Source organism: Lutjanus erythropterus, chromosome 18 (genome assembly GCF_056507025.1).
Source record: "Lutjanus erythropterus isolate fLutEry1 chromosome 18, fLutEry1.hap2, whole genome shotgun sequence".
Lineage (NCBI taxonomy): Eukaryota > Metazoa > Chordata > Actinopteri > Lutjaniformes > Lutjanidae > Lutjanus > Lutjanus erythropterus.
In genome coordinates, this window is record NC_139334.1 from 24,450,103 (window position 1) to 24,468,079 (window position 17,977).

General features: G+C 38.5%; 1 protein-coding gene across 2 annotated transcripts; it reads right to left on the reverse strand.

Annotated features, from left to right (window-relative positions):
- Window positions 1-228: 228 nt before the first annotated feature.
- Window positions 229-16,829, reverse strand: plekhd1 (pleckstrin homology domain containing, family D (with coiled-coil domains) member 1). 2 transcript variants are annotated; one of them, XM_084742565.1, is made up of 14 exons: window positions 16,159-16,829; window positions 15,565-15,739; window positions 12,477-12,570; window positions 12,221-12,310; window positions 11,719-11,795; window positions 10,449-10,540; window positions 10,296-10,348; window positions 9,731-9,825; window positions 9,542-9,635; window positions 8,120-8,328; window positions 6,168-6,300; window positions 4,149-4,293; window positions 2,240-2,383; window positions 229-846 (listed from the first exon to the last, which is right to left on the reverse strand). In XM_084742565.1, exons 1-14 carry the CDS (start codon window positions 16,247-16,249, stop codon window positions 689-691), a joined length of 1,650 nt encoding a protein of 549 aa, XP_084598691.1. In that variant the 5' UTR covers window positions 16,250-16,829; the 3' UTR covers window positions 229-688. The 2 variants fall into 2 exon arrangements, with proteins under 2 accessions (XP_084598691.1, XP_084598690.1); XM_084742564.1 differs by lacking the exon at window positions 16,159-16,829 and having other exon boundaries at window positions 15,565-15,953.
- Between the last annotated feature and the right edge of the window lie 1,148 nt (window positions 16,830-17,977).

The following is a 17,977-nucleotide window of genomic DNA, read 5'->3' on the forward strand; positions in this document are numbered from 1 at the left end:
TTGGAGTCTTGTTGGTTTGGAGAGAGAGACATTTCCCACTAAAATATGTTTTGCTGCTGACTCCGTCTACAGCAGGACTTTGTTCTGCCTCCTTCACTGGTGTTCCTGCTGTTTCTCCAAACTGGAGGTGTTCTGACCATCATCTACTGCAGGTAACATACTGACCTCATACAACACAACCCCACCCTAAAAAAACTGACCTATCCTTTTAACATACATTTAAGTTCCAGTAACTAAAATCAGAAACTTATGGTGGATCCAGTCCTGGATTCTAAAGCAATGAACATTCCTCTTTAACGTTTCCCAACGAGTTTAAAAAGAAAGATAAAAAACTGGCATCATAGTTTTTTATTCCTGAAAAATTCTAATTTGCTGAAGCTTCAGTTTTTTTCAGTTTTGATGGAAACACAAACAGGAATGTTTGTGGTTCCTGGAACTGTTTGGTTGAAAAGAGTTTTAAATCAGTCAGACTGAGACTGAGACTGAGAACTAGTGCTGTTACATATAATAGATTTAAAATGGACTCATTCGCTCGCTCTCAAGATTGCAACCAAACAGATTCCTGTGTGCAATCATCTACAGTATTTTAACAGTGGGGTTTAGGATCAGGATCTCTACGTCACTCACTGTGTGGCCTGAGGTCAAGCTAATAATTTTTCTCTTCTTGTACCTCGCCCTCTCTGTCCTCTCAGTCCTCTGTTTTGTTTGTGGCGTCCTTGCGAGTGATGATCTTGTAGACGCTCTCTCTGAAGGTGCTGTCAGAGGTCAGCCGTCGGGCCGTCTCCCGCAGCTCCTCCATGGCGCTGTCGTCAGCGTTGGGTACAGCAAAAGACTTGGAGTGTTTTACTGTAACGAAACAGAGAAAAGTAAAATCAGTTAGGTACTTAAACAGGTGCCTCATTACGTAGCCGTAAGGAAAAAATGATGTTAATGATGAACTGATTACTTGATTAATTGCAGAACAGAAAATGAACAGATGGCTGTTCAGACCTGGTATTAAAATGCATCCTGGGTGATTTGATAACAAGCGGACAGCTCTGAGTGCATGAGTTCACACCTGGCATTACAAGTCATCTCCACATGCGTCTCTAGTGACCACTTGTGATCAGATCTCACTTCCCTGCTCCATCAGCAAATAACCACAAGGGCTATTTTGTCACTCGACTGCCCATTACGGTCCACTTTGCCGTTCAATACTAGAGCAGCTTCTCAGTGGTGCACTGGGATTTTACATCTGAATTATGAACAGGGCGACGCACTCTTTTACTTTTTCTGACTGTGTGAAAATCTGAGGTTTTCACATCACAGATGATGAAGAGAAAAGCCTTAATGAGAGAGTCTGAGAAAGTAAAAGTGTGCGTCCCAGAGCACCACAGAGCTCTGCAAAGCAACACAATGTTTTTTTACAAGGAAAGAACCATCTAAATGTATTGCATTTAATTCCCCATTTACAAGAAGGCACAAATGATTAAGAATTCAACGTAGCGCTTTCACTTCCCCGCTCTGCATAAAAATAAAAACTTGTGGAAAATGCTGCGAATGTGGTCTGAGAGAGCAGATGTCAGTGCGTCTTGAGGGTCACAGGATGCATGTTAATACCAGGTGTAAACAGGCACACTGTGTTAATAGTCATTTATCAAGAAAAAATGATAAACTTTCTCTTTTCAGATGTGACTTTTTGTTGCTGTGTCATTGTAAACTGAATATCTTTGGGTTTTTGACAGTCAGACAAAATAAGCAACTTGCAGATGTGAACAGATGTGTGATCATGAAAATTATTTAAAATCTCTCATATTCCTCCAACATACACAACCACTCTGCTGCAATTATAATAACCACAACTGTACTACAAGAACCACATCCATCACTACTAGAGTTGCAACTAACAGTACTAACACTAGTAGTGCAAATACTTCAGCTGTTGTTACCTCTGACACATGATCATGTGTGTTTAATTTATGCATAAAATGTAACACAAAGGCCTTTACATGAAGGGGATCAGGATAAATTCAAATTAAATACAAGATAAGCAAGCAATAGCAGCAATGTTGAAAAAAGATGTCTACAAATTTAGATTAAAACAGAATTTTCCACGTTTACTAGAACTACTAGATATAAAAATATATATATTTCAGTCTTTTGTTGTAGACCTTGGGAATGTGGATGAAATCATAAAATATGCATGCTGTGTGTGTGTGTGTGTGTTGTGATCATCACTGTTTGATGCACACAGACTTACACCAGTGGCGTCTGGAGGCTCTCCTCTGGATTCTGCAGCTCTTGATTCTGCGTGCAGCAGCTTTGTGCAGATACACGGCGTTCTTCATGATCGCTGGAAGCTTCGCCTCGATCTCCGCAGCACAGATACACTCCTCAAAGAATTCTACTTACGACACACGCGCACACAAACCATACACACAACACATATAATTTAGAGGACTGTGTGTGTGTGAGAGTCACCTGCATCTGACACATTTCTGTTGCTGATTTAGAAATTAATAATAATTAGGGGAGTGTTAACGTTGAAATGTTAATCTGTAATTTACAGAATTTTAACTGAACTCCACATTGTTCTTCAGTAAATGAAACTTGGTCAGGTGATAACAGGTGGTTGTACTACATTTACTCAAATGTTGCACCTAAGTACAAATTTCAAATATTTGTACTTTATAACAACTTTATACCTCTACTTCACTACAGTTATTTGACAGCTTTAGTTACCTTGTAGATTAAGCTTCTAAAATATGATGCTTTGTTATAAATTACTGTACCTAACAATATATAGAAAAGACCTGAAACGATTAATTGATTAACTGACTAGTTGATCAATGGAAAGTTAAGGGCAACTCTTTTGATATGGTTTCAGCTGTTTCGTGGTTCCTGCTCCTGAAATGTGAGGATTTGCTGCTTTTCCTTGCGATTATTTCAGTAATTTTAATTTGCTTTTGACAATGTTGAGATTTTAGGCTGTTAGTTAGACAAAACAAAGCACTGTGAAGGCGTCATGTTGGGCTCTGGGTAATTATGACAGCATTTGTTACTATTTTTATACAATGTCACAAATCAAACAACCAACTGAATCAATAACTTGAGGAAATATTCTGGAGATTAATCCATAAAGAAAATAATTAAGTGCAGTCCCACCGTATATAAAATGGTTAAAAATCAGCCAGACATGAATGCATCAGGAATGTAAGTACAACTGCATTTCCTTGATTAAACTTTTGTACTTTTAACTAAGTATACTAAAGTAACACATTTATAATGGTATAAATGTTACGTTTCTGTTCAACCTACTGACTCAAATCACAGTAGTTGTCATTAAGTGTCAGGCAGTGACAGATTTTGGTAAAAACTTTCTATTGTTTATTAGGACACAAGAATTATTAAATAAATCTATCTTAATATTAAGACCATATAATTATATGGAGACATTTAAACTGTCTAATTTGTAGAGCTACATCAATTAGTGAGTTAATCAGGTGACAGAAAAACAAGCCGCAATTATTTTGACAATCAGTTGATTGTTTGAGTAATTTATTAAGCAGAAATGCCAGAAGATTTGATGCTTTATTTGCTATATAAGATAGTAAACTCTACAATACCTCTCTATTTTATGGCTCAAACCATTAATTGATCATGAAATTAATATTAGAACACAAATTTTTCTGTGAACTACCTGGAACTGTGATGGATCCCTCAAGAACATAAAACACGTATCACTGTCCTACCGATAATCTGCTAGACGTGTTTCTCCTTCAGTCAACATGTAATACAAACTGAGTCCAGCGGAGGGCAGACACACAGGTGAGAATGTCAGGTCAGATCTAATTATGCTCTTTACATCTTCACTGTGTGTGTTTAAGAGCATTTGGATCTGTTTGTGTACTAACTACAGAGAATCCTATGAGTAAAAATGCTAAATGCAAATTTATTTATGTATTTGACTGGAGGACAGTGATAGTTTTGCTGCGATCCTCATGTAGGAGTTAAAATCACACCAAACTCCATACAATATTCTGGCAGAAAAAAAAAAAACTTTTATGATTTTAACAGCTCAGAGTGAACTAGATGCAATATTTCAGCGCATACTGGCTCCACCTGACACGGATGTATTTATATTTGACAGGAGATATGAATGCACTCACTCCTGAGCTGAGTCACATCCCCTTTCATCTTCTCGTCTCTCTCTTTGCTTCGTTCCAGAGTGTTCAGGCCTTTCTCCAGGTCCTGCAGAGCCTCTTCAGCCTGCTTCAGTCTCTTCTCCAGCTCCACCCGAGACTCGATCTCGGCCTGAGACAAACAGCAAAACACACAGGATGGTAGAGACAACTTACATTTCATTTAAGAGGAGGGTGAATTTGACATACTGTATCAGTATGTGGATATTTATGGGAAATATTGGGCTTTTGAGTTAAGAGAAACAATTAGTGTCACATAATGAACTGAAAACAGGTTTCTCCAGCACTTGATGATTTAAATGTTTGAATATAAAAATGTTTACTTTAAATACACAGAATAAATATTGATTATCATTATCAAAATAAGCACACACTATCTACGGTAATAGCCAGAAGAAACTGGCACAACCAGTCAGTCAAGGTTTGAGTATTTGCTCAAGAGCACTTCAGTAACACAGGAGTTCTTTTTTATCTTAGACTGCTCGTCCATACATAAAATTAAATGATGCAGTTTGACTGAGGTTTGACAGACGACGAAAAGAGAAAGAGTGAGTTGATGTGAAGGAGGCGAAGCAAAAAGGAAACAGAGGTAACTTCATACAGAACAACTGGACAGAGTTGGAAGATGAGCTTTTTTTTTCGTTCCAGTCAGTGAAATATTATATCAGCTCTTCATGCATGTCAGACTGGGAATGAAAGATGAGGAGGAGGAGGAGGAAGAGGAGGAAAAGGATCTGTTACTAAGCAACCCTGAATATTTCACAGACCTGATTCGATATAAAATCTGACAAGCTGCTTGAATATCTAACAGAGGTGGAAGAAGTATTCACCATCTTACTTAAGTAAAAGTATACAAGTATTAGCATAAAGAATATACTTAAAGTAACAAAAGTAGAAGTATTAATTATGCAGAATGTGACGTTTCAGAATAATATATATTATATTACTGGATTCTACATATTGACGCATTTAATCTTGAAGCTTTTAAACACTTTATATATTACAGGGTACTTAATTTAATAGTGATTTATCTTTGTATTCATAATCTAAATCCATAAATAACTAAAGCTATCAGAAGAAAAAGTTGAGTAAAATGTGTAGAGTGAAATAAAATGAGAATAATAAATTAAAGTACAATACATCCAGCTGGTTTGTCCAGGTCGCACAATCAATATCAACTGATTTTGAATTTTTCAGATAAACTATCTAATAAAAGGCTCCTTTATGGGTTGTGAAAATTATTTAGATAAATAATCTGTTTAAAACATAGTGAATTATCTGAAAAAGGTGAAATGGGAAACAATTTACAGAATATATAATTGAACAGTAAACTGAATAAACGGTAAACCGAATAAACAAAATATAAAAAGTCCAATTAATTTAAAGAACTGACTGACCTTCTGTCTAGTGTCAGATTCCGAGTTTTGCATTTTGTGGGAGAGACGCTGTGGGGGTTTAAATGTCCAACCACTTAATGATGATCCAGGTTACAGCACCAAGTGCAAGAGCCACTTAACATAACCAGTGACTGACACCAACCAGGAGAATTATCATTATTTGCCATACATCTGCCTCCTCACAAGTACTGACAACTGTAATTACTGTAATTTAGCCTGGTAAATGTGTATTTGATGACTCACTTGCACGAACCACCGTTATTCTTCCTGCAGAGCTGTGAGGGGGATTGTAAAAGAGGACACGGGACTTCTTGTGCTAATAACTATACAGTAATAAATGTAAAGGTTGAGCTTTTTGCAGATTTCAGACAAAACATCAAAACTATATTTGCTAAAATGTTCTAAAATTATTCCAACAAACCCAGTCTGAGCTCAACTTTTTTTAAAAAAAATATATTTTCTGAAACTATATTAAAAACATAAACCTTGCAGCTGATAAATTAACAAGGTGACCTTTGAGCTGACTTTGAGTCGTGTTTCGTCGCTGTGTAAACTGCGAGCTGAGTTCAGCTGAGTCATGCTGTGTTACCTTGAGCTCGGCCTCAGTCTGCTGTTTGTCCGCAGTGAGCTGAGAGAGCGACTGCTGCAGCGTCCGAGCCTGAGACGAGTAGTACTCCCTCTCCTGCTGCAGGACTTTGGCCCGCTGCTCGTTCTCCCTGAGCCTGAGAGACGGACACACACTGTCAGGCTGGGAAAACACTACACACACATGCAACGTACACGACACGACTGTGTAAATTTAAATGATTTTGGTGTTATGTAATCAAAAGGGCCCACCTCATTACAATACATTTGAAAAACTCAGATGCAACGTCATCTTCCAAAAATCATGATCCAGCTACTCAAGATAACCCCAGACCTTTTTTGCCAGCAATTTCATGTAGAAACAATTTTTTTTGCTACTGAATTACAAACTACACCAAATAACCGTGTCACCGTGCAGAAGGAAGCGTGCATCTACTCATGGACGAGAGGTTACAGCTCAGTCGAGGAGGACGCTGTTAATGTTAACATCCCGCAGCACTGTCTCCCCTGTCCTGGTCCTCTGAGCAGGGAAACATGCAGGGCAGTGAGCTCTAACACGCCTGATTCAAGTGATCAGCTGGTTATCAGGCTTCAGGCTCAGGGGGTCAGAGGCTTCATGACGAGCTGATCATCTGAATCAGGTGTGAGGGAGGAGGGAAACATCTCACACATGCAGGGCGGCGGGGCCCCGAGGAGCAGGACTGGGGAAAACACTGCACAGTATCACGAGCCTGAACCTCTCGTCCACGAGTCTTTAGTAATTAGGTCAAGATTTCCAGGATTTGTCGCTGTCAGTTGCTGTCTTCATGCTTTTTTGTTGTTATTCTTGCAACAAACAAAGTTACATGTCCTGTAAAAAGACAAAAATCTGTTCTCTTCTATTTTATTTTACATATTTTTTTAGTTTGCCATATTAGGATATGATTGAAACAAAGACAAAAGTATGATTAAAAAAGCAAAAATGTAAATAAAATATTAAAATTTATGACAAATTGAGAGGTCAAACATGTAAAATATGTTAAAATATGTGAAAATGATATAAATTATGATGTAATAATCCAATAAAACAGTGAAACATTTTGCTAGAATGGTGCTGATTCAACTCTACTGTAGTTTCTGGTCTATTTGTATCTTTGCTTTATATTATTATTTTCACTGGGTGTTTCTGCTACTTTTGGTCCTCAAAAATAAATAAATAAGGTGGACAAAATATTGGAAACACCAAAATGAGAACATGTTTTATATCATCATGGTATATATGCGTTTCCAGTGAAAAATAGTCTAATTTAACTGCATATCATATGAGAGTTAATATGCAAACAAGTAAAAAACTGAACATTTTAAACTGTATTTCTTGCAGGACTCAATCAGTAAGATTTTCATCTAGCATACAAATGATTCAGTATGATTATTAATATATATTTATTTATCTTTCCATATGGAAATATGGCTCCAGCTGAGTGTGTCAGTCAGAGCAGGAGGGTAAAAGCACAGGGTTCATGGGAACATAACGTTATATTTCAGTGTTCGTAACAGAACATTAGTGCTTCACAGTCAATAGCAGCTGCCTGTAATATCCCACTTACAGTGCTGATCAATGGGCTGCTTGTTTAGGGATCAATACACATTTCCACTAGCAGTTACATCCTCTGAGCCATTAGCATAGAGCTTCTCTGGAGAGGCCGCAGTGTTTGACCCTTTGGATGCCAAAACATAATCGCAGGCTAAAGCACTCTGTGAACTTATATTAGCTTTTTTTACATTCAGTATCAGTTCAGTAATCAGTGTTTCTCATGTAATACTGGGACCTTCGCATTCATTCAAATATTACAGATTTTTTTTTTGTGTGAAAATTTAAACATTTATTTAAAGGATTTCTAGCTTAAAATCATAAAAACAAAAAACTTCTGAAGAGTAAAATTGTTTGTTGGGTTCTGTTTCCGAGGTCTCACTCACTTCTCGTCAGCCTGCTCCTTCTCCTTCAGCAGGACCTTCATTTGCTCCTCGATGTGTCGCAGGTCCTGCAGCAGGTCCGCGTCCGCAGGATCTCCACTGTCCTCTGACGTCCCGCGGGCCGAGCCGTCCCCCGCTGCCTCTTTCTCCTTCTCCCCCTGCTCCTTCGCCTCCAGCAGCTCCAGGGTTCGCTGTTTCTCCTGAGAGAGCTCCTGAGGGACGTGAAAGTGTCTTTTTGAGATTTATTTTGATGTTCTGAGAATAAAGTCCTGATTCTTTATATTTAATGTAATTGTTCAACACTTTGGGAAATGTGCTTCTTTGTTTTTATTGCTGTGGATGAGAAGCTCAATCCCTCTCTCATATCTGTCAGTTAAATAGAAAATCTGGCACTTTAACGTGGATGTCCAGTCAGTTTTGATGGAAAATGTAGTCAGTGGAATCAGTTGCACAGCAGATATTTTGACATGTCACACCAGGAAACTCACAGGTGTATTAATGACTGCTGCATTCCACTTAGAGGAGATTCTTCTATTGTGCACGCTGGTTCACTGTCACAGTTACTGGGACACTGAATGGAACTGAGCCTTAATTACCAATATTAAGTCCGCTTTTACAAGTCAAAATGTCTGCTGTGCAACCAGTCCGTTGAAGAAATAAATTCCTCAGTGTTAACTTGAGCTCTCCTGCTTGTGGAGCCTACATGTACCAGGATGCATTGTGTGCGAGCTTCTGACTCCCACAGCCATGTTGCCGCATATCACCACCCTAGCCTGAAGCTATAACTAGGTTGGCCAGGTGACTAAAAGACTCATTGTGCACAACTTCGTCCTTTGTGGAGACTAGATATCCAAGCTGAAATAGTCTGTGGTTCTTCCTTAATACCAATGACATCACTGTGACATCACCGCAACAGATTCTGAAGCATCATCTTTCTTGGTCAATATAGCAGCACTATTGCTTTAATTCACTACATTTACCATCAACACTGACTGGACAGCCACGTGAAAAGTGGTGAATTTTCCCTTTAAATATGAAGCCACAGCCAGCAGCTCATTAGCTTAGCATACAGAGTGGAAACAGTGGGAAACAGCTAACTTACGAGTCATTTCTTGTTTGGTTAACACTTTAAAAATTAGTCTTTGATAATCTGCAGTTTTTCTTTGCAAACTCTCTGACTGATTTTTTTTTTGGTCACATGACTCCACTGAACCAGAGAGATGAATCAATATACAGTTTATGACGTCAGCAGAATAACCGGTCCATTAACCTCGAGGCTTTCTTACATAACTTATTACATCAGCAGTTGTAACATTATATGATGTGAATGGAGCGCCACCTCATCAATAACTTATTCACACTTTCAGTGTCTGAACAGCAGATGAGAGTCTGAGGATGAGTGACGATGTTTTTTTTTTTTCATACCTCGATGGATTTCTGCAGCATGATGGTTAAAGTGCTGAGCTCCTCTTTTTCACTCTCAACACCTTTCAGGGACTGAGCTGTGCCGTCCAGGTCTCTGCCGTCAAAACACACCACAGAAAACACGTCATCACGCTCATTCACAGTATGATGATCAGCCTCCGTCACTACAAACAGGAAATAGTTTTTTACAGTTTGATATGCTCCTGCTCCGCCTTCAGCTCCAGCACCACCTCCTCAAACTTCATCTTCTCCTCCTCCAGAACCTGGTTCAGACGCTCCAGCTCCTGCACACACACACACACACACACACACACACACACACACACACACACACACACTCCTGTTTTAGAGGATGTATTTATGTTATTAATAAAATGAAAGATTGCCCTTATTGTATTAGGGGAAGAACTAACAAAAGCATTGTTAAAAATGGAGGTGATGAAAATGCATTTGAATTGAAAAATAGAATAAATAAACAACAATATCTGGAAGTTAAATGTGATAAAGAGAAACATAAATTGTCCTAATGATAAAAATGAGGTAAATGTAACAATGAAAATAATTGTTAGTTAAAGCCCTACATATAATGAGAAAGTATCATCTAATTCTCATGAATATTTGAATGATTCTGACTGAAAAATATAAGTCACAATCTTTTTATTCCAAACTCAAATTTATCTCTTGTTCCCACAAAAACATAAAAACATGTTGTTGCTGTTATGTGATGACACCAGAGGCGTAAACAAAGTCTCACCTCTCTCTGTGCTCTCTGATGACTGAGCTCCTCTGTCTCTTCCATCAGTTTATCTGGAAAAAAAAACAACACAAAAACATTTCAAATAAGCTGCCTCCGCCTGTCAGCACTTTAAAAAAGCTCATTTATTCAGACAAGCTTTCTGGTGTTTACCCAGGTACTCCTGCTTCTCCTTGGCCAGCTGCAGCCCCTGAGCCTCCAGGCTCTCAATCATGGCCTCCCCCAGCTGGGCGTTCTTCCACGTGCTGTTAGACAAACAAATTACAGAGAAAAAAACAGTAAACAGAACCCTGTGAGCGCACTGACGCTTTCCATCATTTTCGATCCGTCGGTCAGTCCACCACTTTGATCCGGACTGAAATATCTCGAGAATCATTGGATGAATTGGAATGAAATTTTGTGCAGATGTTCATGGTCCCAAAAGGACGAATCCCTCTGAAGTTGGTGATCGTCAGACTTTTCCTCTTATGTTGACGTGTGGTTCAGAAGGAAACGTCTTAACAACTTTTGGATGGGTTGTCATTAGATTTTCTACAGACATTTATGGCCCCAACAAAATAAATTCAAAACTTTTGATGATGCTCCAACAAAAAGTCAACATATTAACTTGGTCAGACACGTTTTCAAATGGGCGATCTGTAATGTTACAGTTTAATGCGTTTTCACCACTGCAAGAAATACCACCACCTGCACCGGTCACTGGACGCGACTGAGGGCGACTTTTTTCATTTGAGACAGAGGACAGACAGCCTACGGTCTCAGCTGACACTGAAATCACAGGGTATCTCATGTCCGGTCTCAAGATGGACATATCATGATCAATCTTAATAATAAAATCAGTTACATGCAGTATAATCATGGTTCCCAGAGGATGAATGACTTTGCTTCTAGTGCCACCATCAGGTCAACATCTGTTTGTCCAAAACTTTTGTGTCTGATCAAATATTTGCATGACTAATGATAACATGTTGTGTTAACATGCCAACATGTTTTTCTTTGTACTGTGTGTCTTTTATGTCCTCGGCTGGGTGGAGCCGAGGTGTCATCGGGTTTACTGGGAAAACCTGGCTGGTGTTTACCGCCTGTGATATTTTTGGACTTTATGTTTTGTAGTTGTAGAGGTGGAAATTATAATGCTTTTGTCCATAGGGACCTCAAAAATCAAACAATATATTAAAGCACCTTATAGCTGGTTTAATAAATTTCAAGCTTGACACGCACTACCCTTCTTTGCTGCAGTCTGCGAGCCCATCATAAAAAACTGGGGGCTCATCCGGTTGGAACAGTACAAACAAAAACTCATCCCATCAAAATAATTTCAAAATAATTCCATGATTCAATTAAAATTTTACAATATGGGACTTTAGCCATGTCTTTTCTGTTTAAACCCTTCCGAAGAGCAACATTTTAGGAAGAGACTCACACTTTCCCCGACTCCTGGATCATCTCCATCCACTGGACCTGCTCCTCCTCAGACTCAGCAGCCAGCACGATGGTACCCTGGGGGACGGATACACGATATTATACGTCAGCGTGTCAATAATGAGCTTAGGCTGCCAAATAGACGGTGGATTTTCAGCTTTGTTTGGGCTGCTGAGATCATAAAAGTTGATGTAACACAGTTGTGTCTCAGCGTGCACTTAGATTCACTCCATTATGTGGCCCATTTGTTGCAGGATTAGGCCGATTTCTCACGTCATTACTGTTACAAAGAGCTATTTCAGCTTTGCTCGGCAAGCTGATTTGTCATCCTGTCAACTGTGACTTTGCTCTAATATATGTTACCATTTCCCCTCACTTGTCGATGCATTTGCACCTTTATGCTTTGGTCTATCTTAAAATGTTTACTTTAAACCTCTGTAGGGCTAATGAATGATAAAGTAATGTACAGTTGCACTGAATGAGTGACAGGATCATTATCTTACAGTAAAGTCTTCCAGGTTGACCACGATGGCGAAGGGCATGCCCATGTCTTCATTAGCTGACACCACACATCCTCCCAAAGGAATGACCCCCTGAGATAAAACACATCACACTGTTATTTATACTTTACAATATATTTAGGTAAAAAACATATAATAATTCATGTAAAACCTCCTAGTCAGTCAGAAGAACAAGAATAAACTTTCCACCACCTCCTTCATTTTCTTTCAGGAGTTGAGAGAAGATGCAGCGGCTCACCTTGGGGTGGATGTTGAAGTACCTGTTGGTCTCAAAGTTTCTCTTCTCGCTCTCTGCATAGTAGAGCAAGAAGCTGTCTTTGACGATGAAGAATCTTTGTACCGAGGAAGACAATGAAAGCAGCAGTGAGTCAATCCTGTGGGGCTGAAAGGAACCAACGTCTGCCGATGTTCTCAACACAAAACTGATGCTGTCTACTGATATATTTCAGTCTATCATGAAAACTTTGATGCACTCTAAGCTTTATTATAAAAAATAAACCTCAGATTCATCTTCTGACCCCTTGCAAGGCTCCTAAACTACTGCTTCAGATGATTTTCTGATCATAACATGTAAGGCAGATACATTCTTGCCTTGTCTTCACGTGTTTCCAAGTGATATTATTGTTAGTGCCAGTAACTTTATAATTATAAGTCAAAGGAAAAATGTTATTTCCACTTTAAATTAACTGATTATTAAATGTAATCTACAGTAACTACATAAACTAGTAAGAGAGCCGTAACTACATTTTCTTAGGATGAATTTTTTGTTTTTTGCTCTGTAAGTACAAGGTGTTATGAGTACAAAGTTGGAGGGACAGTAGATCTTCTCATTGATTGGATCAGGGGTTTCTTGCATGGAATTTGGAATAAAGTCAACCTGAAATCTAACAAATGAAAGCGAGCAAGTATTGAATATATTTGCTAAAGGAATACTACAAAGATTGAGTATTGTACTGTCATACAATTGGGGGACGTGCCAGAGACAAATTTAATTAAGAATGGTCAGGTTCTCTGCAGCAGTGGCCAACATATCCTGACTTTTAGTTTCAGCTTCAAAAAAAGCTGAATCCTTTATTTCCCATAATGTAACTCAATAGTATATTTCATTGACGCCATTATCAGGATTATTGTCTCAGCAGTTAGAAAGCTCCTCCAAAAATGAACATTATACAGCTATTTACACAGGTTTTCGTGACAAGTGTCCCTTTATTTTGACTCACAGCAGAGACTGTTAAAGGGATGGTTTGGATTTTTTGTAGACTGATTATTTGAAGAGGCAGGAGTACCACGGTAGGAATCTAAGAAATGTTAAGTCGTGGCCAGGGTCAGTAGCAAGATGCATTTTAGACACCTATAAAAATCAATATCAGTTTAAGTGTATTTTCACTGCTTTACCTTGGTGTGACACAGCCTCTTCCGGTGGAAAACTGCTTACACAAGCCACATATCACTCTCTCTAAAGCCACCAAACTCCTGTGGAAAAAAATCAGCAATTTTACCTCGCAGAACACGAGTGTTGCTGGTCAACCGCTGCTTCAACCTGTTAGTTTTTTTGTGTTATGTTGTGACTTTGGTAGGTTATTTTTGATTCCCCAAGGTCACACAATAAGGCAAAAAACTAACCAATCAAAGCCGGGGTAGACGAGCATCTCTCACATTGTATGAGGAAAAACTACTGTTTTTGCAAAAGGAGTCTGGTGGCTTTGGAGAGAGCGATATTTGGCAAACATAATGGTGGTTTCCTGTCAGAAAATGCTGTCTGACGGCAAAGTAAAGTGGTGAAAACATTCCAAGTATAACATACACTTAAACTGACATTGATTTGATTTGCGGTAGACTTTTGTTGTGTTTTAAAAAAGTAGACACACACCAGTACTCCTGTTGCTTCTCCAAACTGGGAGCGTGCCAGCTGGCATCTACTGTACCGTACTCCACATCCCCACTTCATAAAATCCATACTATCCATTAAATCTTCTGCCACGTTACGACTGAACTCATTTTAAGTCAGTCCCCTCCACATCTAAATTTCATCACTGGTTGGCAGATTTGTTTCAAACAACTGACGTTTTTTTTTTAAGCTGAGCTCAACCATCTGCAGTTTGGCACCAGAAACCAGAACAAGCATTTACCGAACGCAAACAAATTCTTTTGACCTTTATGACACAAGCAAATGGGAAATGTTACAAAGAGTGTCCTGCAAATGGACTGTCTGGACCCACCGTGTATTGTCGTTTTAACTGTTATGTAAAACTAAGAGCATTACCATGACATAAGGTACCAATCCAGGCATTTTAAAATCCAAATATACTCTCATATTAGGATACAGTGACACCGGGATGTGAAAACGCCTGTGTATCCTGTTGTTATATAAAGCAATCCCCTAATACACAACATGTCAGTTTGTTGACAAAATCCTAAATGAAGATTTTCATAGTTATAGCAGAGATACTGTCATTCAAGTCTACAAGTTTTATCAGTTTTCAAATCAGGAACTTCAGCCTCTGACTTAAAAAAAAAAAAAAAAGTTAATTTTCTGCGATTTGCAAAATCTCTCTGAGAGGAAAAAATCACTGCAGATGATTTCAAATATGGCTGTGAAGCAAATTAAACAGTTTTGGCTCTCAGAATAGTGTCTGTGGTGTCAAGTTTCTTGTTTTTTTTATTGGTTTATTGGCCGTTTTTGCTGGTTTTATTCGCTTGGATTTTATTTATTTGCCAGGAAATCGATCAGCTTTTTAAGAAGTTGCTGCATTATGTGAAAGCACTTTGTAACATATTTAGAAAAGCTGTATGCTCTAAAATAAAAATTATTATTAACTGTATAGCCGATTTAAGTATTCTAGACTCATTTGTTAAATATATTACAGCAAAATTTTACTTTTTTTGTGCTCTCTGGAGGGAAAATATGACCAATCTCTAAGAATAATCAGCATTTTTGTCTGTAGTAGAGGAAAATTTTCTCCCTCATGTGTCAACTTTTTGGAAATTAAAGAAAGATTTCCTCTAAGCAGAATCATCCCCTACTGATATAAAGAAAGATTTAAAAAACAAACTTTATATCTTCTGCCACATTATGGCTGAACTCTGCTTGGAAGGAAAATAAGACATCTGCATCTGCATTTTTGTCCAGAATGGAGGAAAACTTTCTCCTTCAGAATATCAACTTTCTGAAAGTTTAAGAACAATCAGTTTTCCTATAAGCTCAACATCTAGTTTTCAAAGTTCACCCAGGTTTTAGAATCTGCAGACAGGCAGGATTTCACTCTACCAACAGAGAAGAAAGATAAAAACCCACTAAAAGCAGGTGAATCCCACCTCAGCCTCACCTGCGGGACCACTTGGCTGACGGCCGTCCAAAGGGCCTCTTCCACAGCACCCCGTGCAGCTGCACTTTGGTGCTGATGTCCAACGCTTCAGTGTCCGAATGCTCCATGGAGGACCAGGGTGAGAACAGAGAGTTTCTGGACGAAGAGGAGAACATTTTCTCTGGCTTCCCACGCCCTGGGGAGGTGGGGCCACAAAAAAAAGAAATCAATGGAATAAAAAAAATTGAACCTCAATAGAGTCAATCAATAACAATTACCCCAATGACACACACACATAGAGGTGCATGTACAGCTGCAGGGACAAGTGCAGGAAAAGTAACGAAGAAATCCCAATAACTCAGCGGGGTGGAATGATGCAGCTGTCAATACGCACATCAGCTGGAGGCAGACTGACTGCACGGCACAGCGGAGATGAAAACAGGGATGATAGAGAGAAAGAGGAAGGGAGGGAGGGAGGAAGGGAGGAAGCGAGGGAGGGATACTGGGAGGCGGTGGGGGAGGAAGGGAGGGAGGGAAGCTTTAGGAATGAGTTGCTAAATCTGAAGCCGGTCAATACATTCCAGCCAGTAAAAGCTGTTATTCAGATTACTGTACTCGCAGCGAGCAGCAGTCTCCAGCTCTTGGCAGGTATAAACTCTGTGGTCTCTCCATCCATCCATCCATCATCCATCATCCATCCATCCATCCGTTTACTCCAGCAGTGAATTAGGAGAACATCTGCGGCTGCAGATAGAGGCGTGGCTGCAGGGCTCCTGGTAAAGAGGATGGAGAGTCGGAGCAGTTAACATGCAGCTCAGCGTTGTGAGTATCAGATTAATTTACAGAACATGTGTCAGAGTGGATGGACAGCAGATTATAAAGATATTGACAGCTCAGCTTCAGCAGAGAAATACATAAGCCTCTAGACTTGTTTTCATGAGGAAAACATCCTGTCGGATTAGAAAAGCCTCAGAAACAACATTTTTAAACAATATCTTAAGCGAAAAGTCCCACAATTGGTTAAAAATGTGATCAGAGATAACAACAGTCCGTAAATTCTTAGCTTGATCAATAAAAACTAATCAAGAGCATTAAAACCAACAATTAAAGTGAAGTAAAAGTGTTAAAAACGTGACCAAAAGTAAGTGAAGAGAAACGCATGAGACTTTTTTCAACAGTAAAACATTCTGTCAGAGTAAAAAAAAATCCTCAGAAAAACATTTATAAACATTTACAGTTAGAGCAAAGTCCCAAAATTTGTTAAAAATGTGACCAAAAGTAAAAGAAGACGAATGAGAGTGTAGACTTTTTTTTTTCCACAAGTAAAACATCCTGTCATAGTAGGAAAGCCTCAGAAAAAAAACAATAAGAGGAAAAGTTAGAAATGTGACCAAAATCAACGATAACAAACTTCAATTCTTACCTTAATAATACATGATGAAAATACACATCAACTGCATTGAAACAAACAATTTAAGTGAAGATCATCCTGTTAAATCCAGGGGAAAACACCACAACAGACAGGTTACTGACCTGCTACAACTGTAACAGTAAACATGCTGCAGTAAACATGCTTAAAACATCCTGTGGGGGTAAAAAAGGCTCCTGAAAGATAATTTTTTAACATTTACAGTAAGAGAAAAGTCCCACAATTTGTTAAAAATGTGACCAAAAGTGAGAGAAAAAGAAATAGATGAGCCTGTGACTTTTTTCATGAGTAAAACATCCTGTCAGGGTAGAAAATCCTCAGAAAAAAAATAATTTACAGTAAGAAAAAAGTCCCACGGTGTGTTGAAAATGTGACAAAAAATAAAAGTAACAATGTAAAAATTCTTACCTTGATGAATAAAAGATGAAAACTAACATCAACTACATTAAAAACAACAATTTAAGTGAAATTCAGGCTCAGTTCCACGTGTTAAATCTGGGGAAAACACCACAACAGATATTTTAACAGTAAATATCCTTAAAACATCCTGTTGGGGCAGAATTTTTAAACAACAGTTTAAGACAAGTATCCCAAAGTCTGTTATCTTGATAAATACAAGATAAAAACTGACATCAACTGCATTAAAACAAACAATCTAAGTGATGAAGTTCAGGCTCAGTTCCACCTGTGAAATCCTCCAAAAACACATGTAACTTATCTGCTACATTTTTTTTTTTTTTACATTAAATGTGCTTAAATCATCAAAGCATAATTGAGAATTTTCACCAGTTAAAAAACTTTAATTTAGTCGTCATAAAACACTTTGCTTTACAACTGAATTTTTCACAATCGAAAGTATGGAAATAAGGCAGACTCATTCTGGAATGACAGGAAATAAAGATAGAAAAGACAAACCGACCTACCCCACTGAAACTATGACAAATATTAACCTGCTCCTAAAACCGTCCTGTGTCGTCCACTCAGCCCCAGTATGTCCTGTCATCT

Bases quoted from the DNA above. Each gene is read 5' to 3' on its own strand.
- plekhd1 (XM_084742565.1), bottom strand. From the start codon at position 16,249: ATGGATGGATGGATGATGGATGATGGATGGATGGATGGAGAGACCACA. The intron at 9,826-10,295 runs GTGAGACTTTGT...GTGTGTGTGCAG, and splicing joins ATCAGAGAGCACAGAGAGAG to GAGCTGGAGCGTCTGAACCA. The intron at 8,329-9,541 runs GTATGAAAAAAA...CACGTCCCTCAG, and splicing joins TGCTGCAGAAATCCATCGAG to GAGCTCTCTCAGGAGAAACA.